The sequence below is a fragment of the Rutilus rutilus genome (genome assembly GCF_951802725.1).
Source record: "Rutilus rutilus genome assembly, chromosome: 10".
Classification (NCBI taxonomy): domain Eukaryota; kingdom Metazoa; phylum Chordata; class Actinopteri; order Cypriniformes; family Leuciscidae; genus Rutilus; species Rutilus rutilus.
In genome coordinates, this window is record NC_140215.1 from 38,274,032 (window position 1) to 38,288,799 (window position 14,768).

Below are 14,768 nucleotides of genomic sequence, written 5' to 3' on the forward strand. Positions count from 1 at the left end.
ACATAGAAAATTAGCATTTAGCATAGAAAACACACTATTACTTTTTTTAGTGTATTTTTGAAACCACAAATGATTCAGACACCAGATATAAGTTTTGATATATTTGTTGTCCTAGTGTGATCAGGACACTATAGTTCATGTGTGTAAGTGAGGAGAGTAAAATAAAGTAAACTGTGACGTATTATACACACACATTCTTCACACACTGACTGCCAGTGACACTTATAAACATTGTGGACCAGAAATGATTCGGACACTTTGAGCTGATCATGTTTTGCTGAAGTGTGTTTTCTTTAATCACTAATGCTCTTTTCACACACACACACTGAACAGAATGAAGCATTGCTGGGTCACTGGTTGAGCTAAACTGGTATTATCTAATAGTGTAGTTAAATTTAACAGCTGACAGATATTCAACATCATTCCTCTGAGAGACAGTCTAACAGAAGACGGACAAAACCAGTCAAACATCAGCTGAGTTCATAACTCTGAGTTCTGCTCATATTAGCACCTTTTTCTAAACTATAGTGATGATGTGAGAAATGTTGAAGGTGTCTGAATACATTTAGGTTTGACTGTAAACGCAATACGCATACGAAACATGAACAACTCTTACCGACCTCGAAGTTTCGGACAGTACTGTACATATCTTCAGATTATCTGAATCATGGGGATTCATACACAATATTTACACAGACTCACTGTTGCCATCTACTGGTGTAATGATGTAACTACAGAAAAAGGTGTATGTGAAATTTCCACTGCAAATTTATAACATTCTTACGAGGAGAAATTTAGATTTGATGAAAACTGTGGTTGATGATTGCTGTGGATTTTGCACATGTACTTTTAAGTTTACCAGTTGGTATAACACCGTATCCAGACAGTAAACACCTATTTCTCTCCACAGCGGTTATTACAGCTTATATTTCTGTCCAGTCAGCATCCATGAGCAGAACCTCTAATGTTAGTCTGTGTTCACTCTTCTCCCAGCGCGTGTAGCAGTGGTGAAGTCCCGGGACATGCACTGGTCCCTCTTAGCCCAGCGGGATCAGAGAGACATCAGCCTCAGCTCCCTCCGCATGCTCATCGTGGCTGACGGAGCCAATCCCTGTGAGTGAACGCTTGTCCTCCTCTTAGTGAAACTCATGTGTGTCGCCGGGTCGGCTAACTTCACTGTGTGCTAACTTCACTGTGTGTGTCGCTGCGCCGGCTAACTTCACTGTGTGCTAACTTCACTGTGTGTGTCGCGGGTCGGCTAACTTCACTGTGTGTGTCAAAATGCAGGGTCTATTTCGTCTTGCGACGCCTTCCTGAACGTCTTCCAGGCCCGAGGACTGCGTCCCGAGGCGATCTGCCCGTGTGCGAGCTCCTCCGAGGCCATGACCGTCGCCATCCGCAGGTACACTGGCCACATTACAGCTGATACACAACAACAACACACTACAGCTGATACACAACACATTACCACAACCCTTTTTTTTTTTTTACTATATAATGCAGTCCAGTTATCAGAGTCAGAAATGAATATAGCTATTTGAATTTGCATATGTCAGAATGCTCAGGTGTGTATAACAAAACCCCAAACGCCATATGTGTATGTGTGTGTAGGCCTCCGGAGATGGGCGTTCCTCCTCCGGGTAAAGCGGTGCTGTCCATGAGCGGTCTGAGTTACGGGGTGATCCGGGTCGACACCGAGGAGAAGCTCTCCGTTCTCACTGTGCAAGATGTCGGACAGGTCATGCCTGGAGGTGCGACTCTTGACTCTCACTGACTGTGTGTACATGCACAACTTCTGCTTCAGTCGGACTCAATTCATTCCGATTGATGGATCTGAATGTAGTGTTTACATGAATGCTAATCATGTGATCGGGTTGATGTGTGTGTGTGTATATGTCACAAGCTCCAAATCGGGATATATCTTTGACATGCGCAAACTGCAGGAATACACAGCGTTTCCCACCGTCTGCTCATAATAACTATTCTCATACATCAGTTCTTTATTGGTTTTAAACAGCAGATTTAATATTTATCCATTTCTGGTCATAATTTGGAGTAAATGAGCATATGAGCATATGCTTATATTGATCTGTGGAGGAGAGTCTGAAACAGGGGCTGCTGGGCCGTTGTCCTGCTCCACTTCACACACGCAGGGAAAGGAGGATTATAGACTGACGAGACACTCGTTTATAGGAACAACAGCTCGTTCCTCATTCGTCATTACGCTCTCTCTACATCACTGCACATGCGCAGTCCTCTCAGTGTCGGTTCTCAGTCCGATCAAGTGTTTACATGTTCCCTCGATCGGATTAGAAAAGGAATAAACCTCCTCTTTCAATCCCATCGAAATGTCATTCGTTTCGAGCTCAGTCGGATCGATTAAGGTGTGTATATGAAGGCTTGAGCCGTCGATCCCATTACTAACGGATTATTTGGTTGCATGTAAGCGTAGCCACTGATCCATAGACTGAGAGATAGAGTTGAATAGAGTGATGGAGCTTTGAGTGGATGGATGTAGAGGATTGAGTCTCTTTATGTTTAACACTCTCCTGTTTTGAATCTCCTCTGACTGCTGTGTGTGTGTGTATGTGTGTGTGTTCAGCGCTGGTGTGTGTGATCCGGCTGGAGGGAACGCCGTACCTGTGTCGGATGGATGAGGTGGGAGAGATCTGTGTGAGCTCCAGCAGTACGGGGATCTCTTACTATGGTCTGCCAGGAATGACCAAGAATGTCTTTGAGGTGAGTGTTTGAGGCTCCAGGGGTCTCTAAACATCTAGTGTTGGCCTTAACAATGTTCAATCAGTAATGGTAACTTAGTTAGGGCTGAACGATTTGGGAAAGAAAAAAAAGACAATTAACTGTTCGCAAAGACCCGCCCCCTTTAGTTACTGTTGCTAAACTACATCGCGGAGCAGAGAGGACACTGACAACACACTGACACACAGGACAGACCAGCTTACTTTTCATATGAAACAGTCTCAACTTTACATTTTGGTCATTTTTTAACGAAATTTAAACAATAAATACCGTTTTGTGTCTGACAGATAGCTGTAGAGCCTCAGTTAAAGCGATCATCTCTTCCTTAGCATCAAATAAACATGAATGAACATCAGAAGGAATGTTGTTTCAACTGTGGAAAAACGTCAATACACACCGTTTCTCAAGTTCAAGTCCACCGACGTTAATTTACTAACTCTCCTGACTGCTTTGTCGGACAAAATGGCGGATTCGGCGGATGGCGGATTATGATTGGTCAAATCGCCTGTCAATCAAACTCCCTGTGAAGGGTTTGCCGTGCTTGTTTGTAGGGCTGCGCAATTTGGATAAATTATGTATCAATATGACTTAATTATTATTATTAGTAGTAGTAATAGTAGTAGTATTTCACTGTAAAATAACAAACTGAGTATTTAAGAAAAATATAATGAAGTAATAATAATAATGATGATGATTTTACAGTACAACTGTAAGATTAAACTCAAATATTAAGGCCTATATTTAAGATTTATGTATTTGAAATACATACAAAATGTCCATGGATTTGGTTTGCACAGTTTAAAACAAACTAATAAAAGGGCACAAAAGTGTAATATTTCTGTAATAGTTCTAATAAACTAAATTTATTTTAATCACACAACCAGGTTTGTATATTTATCATCAATAAATTCTATTTCTTTCAGTCTCATACATTTTAACTGATTAAATATTCCACAGCTATCCCTTTAAAAGAGCTTCTCATTACGAGGATGTGAAGATGACTGACTCAAGCCGAGGATTTACTGTGAAGCGTGACGCTGAAACACCGGATCATGAGTGTGTAAAAGCGTGTAAAAGAACACAGCGCCACGCTTCACTCTGAAACATGCGCCGCATTTATTTATTTCATTCAATCGCAGCCTTCACCATTTGATAATGGCACTGAAGACACAACGCAATTTCAGTTTTATTTCCATTAAACATGGTTGGGATTTTGGTTAACTTCAGTGACTGTCAAATCTGTCACAAAGATTCAGGGTGCTTTCACATCTGTAGTTCGGTTCATTTGGTCTGGGCCGAGGGCAAAAAATGATACTTTGTAGCATTTTTCAGGCGTTTTGTTTCCTTTTCACACCACACTGATCGCTCTCGTCCGAATCAGTTTATGAGTTGATAAAACGAACCAAAATGCAGTCACGTGACAACATCCACATCACTCGTTGGCCAGATGTGTCTTGAACGCATTTCCATAACTGCACTTCGATTGGTCAGAATCATAGACTGTAAAAAAATATGGACGTAGTGTCCGTGACGTCACCCGTAGGTTTCTGAAGACCGTTTTTGAAGCCTATAGTGGGCGTGGCCGACCGTCGCCATCTTGGCAGCGCTTCATTCCCAAATGTATTTTTACCGTCAGACAATGAACTGAGGTAATGTGACGGCTAACAGACAGCAGACAAACGGCTAATGATGACTAATGACTTAAGGCTTAATATAATTAAAACGGATGAGTTGTAAAAATATTCACCCCCCCTCACAGTTGTCATGAAGGGCAAAGTTAGCTGTATAGACCAAAGCCACTTTTTGCTCCAGGCTGTAAACGTGTTTTTTTCTGCTGTAAAGTTGGACATTTCAACATGGGGGAGATGCAGATTTGACTCACTTTTGCAGTCAGCCTCAAGCGGCCAGTCGATGAATTGCTGTTTAATTCACTTCCATGTTGGTTTCAAGAGAGAGACAGGGAGGGTGCCGCTTGGTCAGAATTAACGTGCGGGAAAATTTTAACTGAACTCCCCGAAGTAAACAAAGAGGTGGAAAATCCGGCAGACAACACGCCGCTGTTTACTATGGAGAGACGACGGCGTGGGCTGAATGTATCCCTGGTCATATTTTATTATATAGTTTGTCTACACAAACAATAATATTTGAGAATGAAGCGAAGATGCGGCTCGAGAATAATGTTAATCATTTCCATCAGGCTCCGCATCTCCTCACAACTCCAAGTTTGTCCGCGAGCTGCAAACTGTCAACAAACATTTCTCCTCATCATATAATGCACAGCGCAGCTGGTTTAGTCCAAAAATGCACAGTTCTTTGGCAGTTGGTTCTGTTCGAGGTCGGATCACGTTCTCACCACAAATGAACCGCTCCTGAGTTCGTTTCAAAGCGTACCGAGACCACCTCTTCCAGGAGGTCTCGGTACGCTTGTTTGGTCCGCTTTTGGTGCGCACCCGAGTGCGATTGCCGTATTCACACCGGCCCAAACGAACCGCACCAATGGGGAAAACGAACTCTAGTGCGGATCAACTGAACTAAATGAGGCAGGTGTGAAAGCACCCTAAATCTGATTCATTCAGTGGCCCTTTCTGTAAGTTACACTAAAGGAGGAGTTCACTTCAGAATTAAAATTTCCTGATCATTTACTCTCCCCCACATCATCCAAGATGTTCATGTCTTTCTTTCTTCGGTCAAAAAGAAAATTAGTTTTTGAGGAAAACATTCCCAGATGTTTCTCCATATAGTGACTTCAATGGGGTCCAACGGGTCGAAGGTTCAGATGTGAGTTTCAGTGCAGCTTCAAAGTCTCGACACGATCCGAGGCCGAGGAATAAGAGTCTTATCTAGTGAAACGATTGGTCATTTTATAAAACAAATAAACATTTAAATACTTTTTAACCACAAATTATCAGGAAATATTCATTCTGAAGTGAACTAATACCTTCATGAGTGAGTCATTGAATCGTTCACTAATTAAAAACGTTCATTTACGACTGAAGTCTTACTGTTACTCAAGCCTATAAATCTCCTAAGTGAATCTAGAAAGACTGCTTAAACATCATAAGCATTTTCCCAACAACAAAACACATCAGTTATATTATTGTGTGCTGTATTAAAACTATAAAAAAGCAACATTAAGAGTCAGTGTTCACAGTTTATGACTTTTATTGTGAAATAAAAGGTGAAGAAGACTTACATGGACTTGTTGTTGTTCTGCTCTCTTCCAGACCATTCCCGTGACATCATCAGGATCTCCCATCAGTGACCGGCCCTTCACGCGCACGTCTCTCCTGGGCTTCATCGGCCCGGTGCGTTCAGATAACAGAACTCTTACATGTCTGGTAAACCGGCACGCAGAGCTCATGTGTGTGTGGTGTTGCAGGATAATCTGGTGTTCGTGGTGGGAAAGCTGGACGGGCTGATGGTGGTGAGCGGCCGGAGACACAACGCAGATGATGTGGTGGCCACAGCGCTGGCCGTCGAGCCCATGAAGTTTGTGTACAGAGGAAGGTGAATGCACTGCCTGTAACCTTTGACCTGATATTCAGCAAAGCAATGTTTTCTGAAACCAACCAACCAAACCATATCCTGCTATCCAAAAACACACGATAAGGGGAAAAACATATACAAGCATATCCAAGGGTCTCCCGATACTATGTGCTTGTATATGTTTTTCCCTCATGGTGTGTTTTTGGATAGCAGGATATGTGTAAATCTGTGGCTAAAGTTAGAGATTAGAGAGCTGATTTCCTCTTGAGTTGAGATGAACACGTGCCTCTGCTCCGGCTGAAGTGTGACTCTGTGTTCTGGCAGGATTGCAGTGTTCTCTGTTTCGGTGCTGCACGACGAACGCATTGTTGTGGTGGCAGAGCAGAGACCGGACGCTTCAGAGGAGGACAGCTTCCAGTGGATGAGCCGAGTGCTGCAGGTGAACACACACACACACACACATATATATACACACATATCCCAGACAGCAACATAGTGTCTGCCCAGATCCGGCCTACATCTGTCCGTGTGGAATCCATGTGTACCAGATGTGGGCCGGATCTGGGCAGACACTAGGATACACATATACACACAAACACATACACACACACATACCACAGATACACACACTAGACACACACACACTCACACCCATACATACACACACACACACACACACACACACACACACACATATCCCAGACAGCAACATAGTGTCGGCCCAGATCCGGCCTACATCTGTCCGTGTGGAATCCATGTGTACCAGATGTGGGCCGGAACTGGGCAGACACTAGGATACACATATACACACACACACACATTATGTTATTTCAGTCATGATAATAAAGACCGGGTAGGTTTGTACAAAGTGTTCACTTGTAGTGTCTGCAAAACAACACACACACTCATCTGTGTTCTGCGTGTCCCTCTCAGGCCATCGACAGCATCCATCAGGTGGGTGTGTACTGTCTGGCTCTGGTTCCCGCCAACACACTCCCCAAAGCTCCTCTGGGCGGCATCCACATCTCCGAGAGCAAGCAGAGGTTCCTGGAGGGAGCCCTGCACCCCTGCAACGTGCTCATGTGCCCTCACACCTGCGTCACCAACCTGCCCAAGCCCCGCCAGAAGCAGCCCGGCACAGGTGAGTGTGTGTGTGAGTGTGTGTGTGTGTGTGAGTGTGTGAGGGCCCTACACCCCTGCAACGTGCTCATGTGCCCTCACACCTGCGTCACCAACCTGCCCAAGCCCCGCCAGAAGCAGCCCGGCACAGGTGAGTGTGAGTGTGTGTGTGTCCTGTCCGCTGTGCTGCATCTCACACGTCACATGACCTGCTGTAGGGCTGTCAAATAAAAATTTGATTTTTGAATATTCTTCGAATTAAAAAACCCCTGCACATTCGAAATGTTGTTGTGTGAAGGCGTAACGGAAGCGGTGTGTTTTTGTTAGCTTATCCAGTTCAGCGGTGTGGCTGCGTTGCTAATGTGAAAATACTGACTCAGTTGATACAAAGGTACAAACTCAGTTGGAGGCAAAAATCGAGCAACGACACACTTGACCAAACCTGCACATCAGTCAGAGCTGAGTGTGTGTGTGTGTGTGTGTGTGTGTGTGTGTGTGTGTGTGTGTGTGTGTGTGTGTGTGTGTGTGTGTGTGTGTGTGTGTGTGTGTGTGTGTGTGTGTGTGTGTGTGTGTGTGTGTGTGTGTGTGTGTTTTCATCAGCTGGAAACACTGTCAACAGAAAGCGCTCCGCACTCGCTCAGATCAAGCTGAGCATCTGGTGTTTTGATGATGATGATGAAGATGAAGATGTAGTGAGGAGAAGTGGAGTGTTTCTGAATGTGTGTTCATGTAGTTCATTACGCTGTGTGTTGAAGTGTGTTTTCTCAGGTCACTGATGCACTGTGACGATGTCGTCATAAAATAAGCAATTAAATGTTTATTTATCCTAGATTATCAGTCATCTTTCATTTGTAATATAATCCATAATTTGTAATCAGTTTTATGCACTATTGTCACCTAATTCTCCTTGCACGCACTTTAAGGACATTATATTTTATTGAAGAACAAATGTTTCTAAAGTTAATGCACTTTAAAAAGTGAATGTCATTTCATTTCAATAAAAGATGCGATGCTTGATGTGGTTTATATGTGCTTATTGCGCTCGCATGCGTCCTCTTGAGGACATAGGAGATAATACAGCACTTTAATCCTCTAACATTAAGTATTGCCTTTAGAATTCAAATATAATTCGAATTTTGCTAATATTTAAGAAAGAAATTCAAATGTAGCTTTTCAGCCATTTTGACAGCCTAACCTGCGCTCTCTGTTGCAGAGGTGGGTCCTGCCTCCATGATAGTCGGAAACCTGGTGGCAGGAAAGAGAATTGCACAGGCGTGTGGGAGAGATGTGTCACAGCTGGAAGACCATGATCAGGTAAAGGACATTTCAACCTCCAGAACCACTGAGGGAAACAGAAGCACTTTAAAAACAGTACTTATTGTGGGAAAATATGCTTTAAAATATCCTGAACCCTCTGGTGCTGTTCGCGAGTCGCGATTTTTATTATTTCAATTAAATTAATGTACTATTTTTTTTTTATGGGATTTTATGGTACTAAATTATATTTATACAGTAGTTATAATCCATTTATTCACTTTTTCAGCATAGACCTGAAAATTTAATTTCCAAATTAAACGATCATAAATCTTGAATGTTTTGGATCACAGACTTCAGTTTTGTCTCTTTTTAAAGACGACACTTGGCAGATTATTGCTGAAGTATAAAAAGTTTAAAAAGTGAACTTGAAAAAAGTTATAAATGTATTGTTATGAAAAATGCACAACAATAATATTTTCAACTTTTACATAAAATATATATTTTCCAAAACACGTTTTATTCTAAAACTGTGGGGGGGGGGGGGGGGGGGGGTCGAACTCAGAAATCTAAACAAGTTATGTTTCATATTTGAAGTTGATATCTCAAAAAATGATCTCTCAGTCAGATTTAATTTTAGCCGCAGTACCAAATGAAATTCATTTTAGACCGCGAACAATAGAAGTGCGACTTTTTAACTTTCAACCTTTGAGAATCATGTCCATGATTTTGTGTGTGTGTGTGTGTGTGTGTTCACACAGCAAGTGCCAGAACCTTTCTTTCATTCTGATGAAGTAAAAAGTTGTAAATAAAACAAAACGTTATATTTTTCGGCCAAAATTGACCGAGCAGCACCAGAGGTTTAAGTGTGAACTGGATGTAATGTTTTCAGACACTTAAATGAAATAAACAACAAAAAATAAATAAGTTTACATGTATTTTAAATGCAATTAGTTGAAGTTTAGAGTGCTTGTGTGTCCCAGTTAAGAACATCTTTATAGGTAATTTCATAATTATGATCATATTAGTTAGTACATTAGTTAACTACATAAGTTAATATGAACTAACAATGAACAATACTTTTAAAGCATTTATTAATCTAAGTTAATGCTGAATTCAAGATTTATAAATACATTATTAAAATCTAAAAAGTTGTATCTGTTAATATAATGTCACTAACCTGAAGTAACATGAACAACAAAGAGAAAAGTAGTATTATACACTAACATTAACAAAGATTAATAACATGCATTGCTCACTGTTAGTTCATGCATCAACTAATATGACCTAATCTGACCGGACACATTACTGTACTGCTGAATGCACTGACAAGCAACTAAAATATACTTTAATGTTTTTGCTATTGAAACTTGAGTGTCATGTATTTAAATACATTTGCAATTACACAATGATTAGTGCATTTAATATGCAGTAGTCAACATACCCGTTCTTGTCCTAGGACAAGTTTGATTAACTTTTTTTGATCCACTTCAAATGTTGTCTACTGTATTAATGTTAAATGTAATATTAAATAATGTTCTTTAGGTTGTTACTCAACACATCAAAATAAATGTACTTCCTTAAACCGTGACAAACGATTATTACATAATGATTGAAAATGTACTTTAAAGTGAAACTTTTGACTTGACATTATTCTAAAGTGTACTTGTTAATGTCCTGGAAGAGCACTCATTGATATGCAGTATTATCTGCAAGTATAATGTAGTTTTGAGATGTGAAGTACACTACAACAGAAGGGAGTGTGTATAATGTGTGTTGTGTTGTAGTTTCTGTATCTGCAGGACGTCCTGCAGTGGAGAGCTCAGGCCACTCCAGATCACCCTCTGTTTCTGCTGCTCAACGCCAAGGTATCTCTCTCTCTCTCTCTCTCTCTCTCTCTCTCTCTCTCTCTCTCTCTCTCTCTCTCTCTCTCTAATATCTCTCTCTCAAATTCAAATTCAAATGAGCTTTATTGGCATGACTTTTACAGTATTGCCAAAGCATTGGCCATTACATAAATGGACATTACATACACAAATAATCACTAAATTCAATAAATCAATCAATCAATCAGTAAACAAATGCATGAATACATTTATATAAAAAAAAATATATATATATAAAAAAAACAACAACACCTTTGTACATTTGTACCAACATTCAGACAAGATGAGAATGATTCTGACTTTAGTTTTCTCTCTCTCTCTCTCTCTCTCTCTCTCTCTCTCTCTCTCTCTCTCTCTCTCTCTCTCTCTCTCTCTCTCTCTCTCTCTCTCTCTCTCTAATGTCTCTGAGTATATTACTCACCGTTTACATGCAACCAAATAATCCGTTAGTAATGGGATTGACGGCTCAAGCCTTCATGTAAACGCGTTAATCGATGCGATTGGATGGGATTGAACGAGATCGAACGAAATTTGGATGGGATTGAAAGAGGAGGTTTATTCCTTTTCTAATCCAATCAAGGGAACATGTAAACTCTTGATCGGACTGAGAACCGAAACTCTGTTCAACCCGATCACATGATTAGCGTTCATGTAAACACTACATTCAGATTCATATATCGGAATGAATTCATTCAAAGTTGTGCATGTAAACGTAGCCACTGATATGTCGCTGTGTGTGTGTGTGTGTGTGTGTGTGTTCAGGGCACGGTGGCCAACACAGCGTCGTGTGTTCAGCTGCACAAGCGTGCGGAGCGAGTGGCGATATCGCTGATGGAACGAGGCCGGCTGAACACTGGAGATCATGTGGCACTGGTTTATCCTCCTGGTGAGAGACACACACACACACACTCATATTCTGTGGTCTGATAAAGGCCTGTCCTCTCTCAGGTCTTCACTCCTCTGTCCTCTGCTCTGCAGGGATTGATCTGATCGCCACTTTCTACGGGTGCCTGTACGCCGGCTGCGTTCCCGTCACCGTCAGGCCTCCGCACCCACAGAACCTGACCACAACCCTGCCCACCGTCAAGATGATCGTCGAGGTAACCGGAGCTCTGAGTTTACTAGCGGTGTAACCATAGCCTCATGTCACCATTCAGTACAGATCACCATACTCAACTCACCATGCCATGTTATTGTGATACTCCAAGATATATGGTAAAAGGTTAACAAAAAATGCTAAATTTGGTATGACATTGTGTGTGTAAATGAATAGGCTTGGACTCGGTGCTGAAACCCAATGAACAGGACAATAGAGACACCAGAATAAACATATTCATGATTCTGAAGCTGAAAATGCAGAATTATTGCAGATGAATATGCTTGCACTCTGACACTGACTAGATATATTTAAAATAATATAGGCCACTTTTTACTGGTAACATCAGACATCTGGCATTATCAGGACACACACATATTCCCCCATTACATTATTATACATTATATTCAGCATTATATATAGTAGTTTAATGTAGTACTGATGCTAAAACTCTGATAACACAATAAACACGATCACACAGTAAATTTAATTTTGGGTGAATTAATCACAGCACATTTTGTCACTATCCACAAATCATATTGTTGCATTGATGATGAACAGAAACACCGGCTCCCCCTTGTGACCAGCACAGTCTTTAATGTGTCTGATAAAGTTCATATTTAGTTCATATTATTTAATTCATCAAGTATCACATTTTTTTTACAGGATTAATTAATTAATTATTATTATTTATTCATTTATTTATTTATTTTTTACTTATTTTCAATTTTTTTTTATTTATTTAATTGGTTTTAAATGTATTATTTATTTGAATCTAGATTACTATAAACATAATATAATTCTAGATTTATATACAATTCTAGATATAATATAAAAAAAAATATTTTTCAGCATTTATTAATTTACTTTTATTATTTTTTCATTTTTGTATCTATTTTTTACTTATTTCAATTATTTTTAATTTATTTAATTGGTTTAAATGTATTATTTATTTGAATCTAGATTCATATAAACAATATAATTCTAAATGTATATACAATTCTAGATATAATATAAAACATTTTTCTTTTACAGCATTTATTCATTTACTATTATTATTTATTCATTTTTTTAAATGTGTTTTTACTTATTTTCAATAAATTTACATTTATTTAATTGGTTTAAATCTATTATTCATTTGAATCTAGATAATATGATTCTAGATTATCTACAAAGATAATAAAATGTGTATATATATATTTAACATTTTTAAGTTGTATGAATGAATTAATATTAATGTCTCGTGAATAAACATGAATTAATAATGAACAATAGTATATTTATAAATGAACACTAACCTAGATTAATAAATGCTTGAAAATACACCTAATGTAACAAATTGAACCTTACTCGTAGTCATTTTATTTTAAAATCATTTTATTGAATGAAATACATATCAAGTGATTCTGCAAACAAATGATGCCAGAACTTTGCTTTTCAATAATCCATTTTTGCATTTTATTTAATGACGTGGTCCAGCTTTTTCTAGCAAAATTTCTAATGTCCATATACTTTTTTGGGACCACAGTAGATAAATATTTATGAAGTCTTAATATGACTAATAAGTATTATATTGTCGTTTAGCTACTGATCTGATCGTTGATCTCTCTCTTGTGACTGTAACTGTACTCTCTCATTGCATATGATTGACAGGTCAGTAAGTCTGTATGTATTCTGACAACACAAGCAATAATGAAACTACTGAAATCCAAAGAGGCAGCGGCTGCTGTGGACGTTAAAGCGTGGCCGCTGATACTGGACACAGGTAAAGACATCTCTTACACCATAGTACTATTGTATAGTTCCCATTGTATGTAAAAGAAATATTAAAGAGCCCATATTATGCCTTTTTACAAAGTATTAGTTCCTGTCTCTATGAAGCCCCTCCTTCTGAAAAGCACACTGTGCTCTGATTGGTCGGCTGGATCATTGTGTTGTGATTGGTCGAGAGTGTGTTTGGGAAATGTCCCCACCCTTACCATAACCGCCAGTTTAACACACTACTAACTAACTCAACCAGGCCCCGCCCCTTTATTCTGTGCATGAATTATTATAATGAGGAATGTTGTGACGTGTTCGTTCCCGGAAGAAACTCAAGACTACAATGGAGGCGTTTCAGGAGTTCAGAAACACTGACACTGATGATATAGAGAAGAACTCAGAGCTTTTTCATGATCAAACAGCAACACTACACACTACAGAAAGTAAAAAAGCATAAAAGCTCTTCTTTAAATTAGGTTCATTGGTTCCATTTCAGATGATCTCCCGAGAAAGAGGATTCCTCAGATCTACAAACCCCCCACCCCAGAGATGCTCGCCTACCTGGACTTCAGTGTGTCGACCACAGGAATCCTGGCTGGGGTCAAGGTGAATCTGTCTAACCCGTCATCATCATCATCATCATCATCATCCACGGGACATTAACACTTTCATCTGAAAATGTGGGATTGGCACTTCTAACAGCATGTGTTTGTCTCAGATGTCCCATGCTGCCACCAGTGCCTTGTGTCGCTCTATAAAGCTGCAGTGTGAGCTGTACCCGTCCCGCCAGATCGCCATCTGCCTGGACCCCTACTGTGGCCTGGGCTTCGCCCTCTGGTGTCTCTGCAGGTGAGAGACGAACGTCACGCTTGCTTCGGCAGGGAGGCCAGTTAAATCATGGGGAAAGGGACAGTTCACCCAAAAATGAAAATTATGATTTACTCACCCTCAAGTCATCCTAGGTGACATTCTTCTTTCAGACGAATACAATCAGATTATATGAACAAATGTCCTGGCTCTTCCAAGCTTTATAGTGGCAGTGAATGGCTGTTTCTGTTTTGAAGTCCATAAAAGTGCATCTATCCATCATTAAAGTGCATCCATTCATCATAAAAGTGCACCCATCCTGCACTTTTATGATGGATAGATGCACTTTTATGATGGATAGATGCACTTTTTGCACTTTTATGATGGATAGATGCACTTTTATGATGGATGGATGCACTTTTATGATGGATAGAGGCACTTTTATCATGGATAGATGCACTTTTTGCACTTTTATGATGGATAGATGCACTTTTATCATGGATAGATGCACTTTTATCATGGATGGATGCACTTTTATGATGAATGGATGCACTTTTATGATGGATGGATGCACTTTTTGCACTTTTATGATGATAGATGCA

General features: G+C 40.0%; 1 protein-coding gene across 4 annotated transcripts in view; it reads left to right on the forward strand.

The window, feature by feature from the left end:
* The window catches only part of dip2a (disco-interacting protein 2 homolog A), a gene marked incomplete at its 3' end in the record, with an annotated part of 170,686 nt that overhangs the window by 143,239 nt on the left and 12,679 nt on the right, over positions 1-14,768 (forward strand). For 3 of the 4 annotated variants that reach the window (XM_084422195.1, XM_084422196.1, XM_084422197.1), the window contains 15 exons: positions 994-1,113; positions 1,288-1,402; positions 1,612-1,751; positions 2,603-2,739; positions 5,982-6,062; positions 6,137-6,264; positions 6,568-6,682; positions 7,177-7,384; positions 8,576-8,676; positions 10,404-10,484; positions 11,265-11,388; positions 11,481-11,602; positions 13,252-13,363; positions 13,856-13,965; positions 14,078-14,208. In XM_084422195.1, coding sequence (XP_084278321.1) covers positions 994-1,113; positions 1,288-1,402; positions 1,612-1,751; positions 2,603-2,739; positions 5,982-6,062; positions 6,137-6,264; positions 6,568-6,682; positions 7,177-7,384; positions 8,576-8,676; positions 10,404-10,484; positions 11,265-11,388; positions 11,481-11,602; positions 13,252-13,363; positions 13,856-13,965; positions 14,078-14,208 — 1,825 coding nt within the window. Of the gene's footprint in view, positions 1-993; positions 1,114-1,287; positions 1,403-1,611; positions 1,752-2,602; positions 2,740-5,981; positions 6,063-6,136; positions 6,269-6,567; positions 6,683-7,176; positions 7,385-8,575; positions 8,677-10,403; positions 10,485-11,264; positions 11,389-11,480; positions 11,603-13,251; positions 13,364-13,855; positions 13,966-14,077; positions 14,209-14,768 lie in introns of those variants that run through there. The other variant, XM_084422198.1, reaches the window with a different exon arrangement.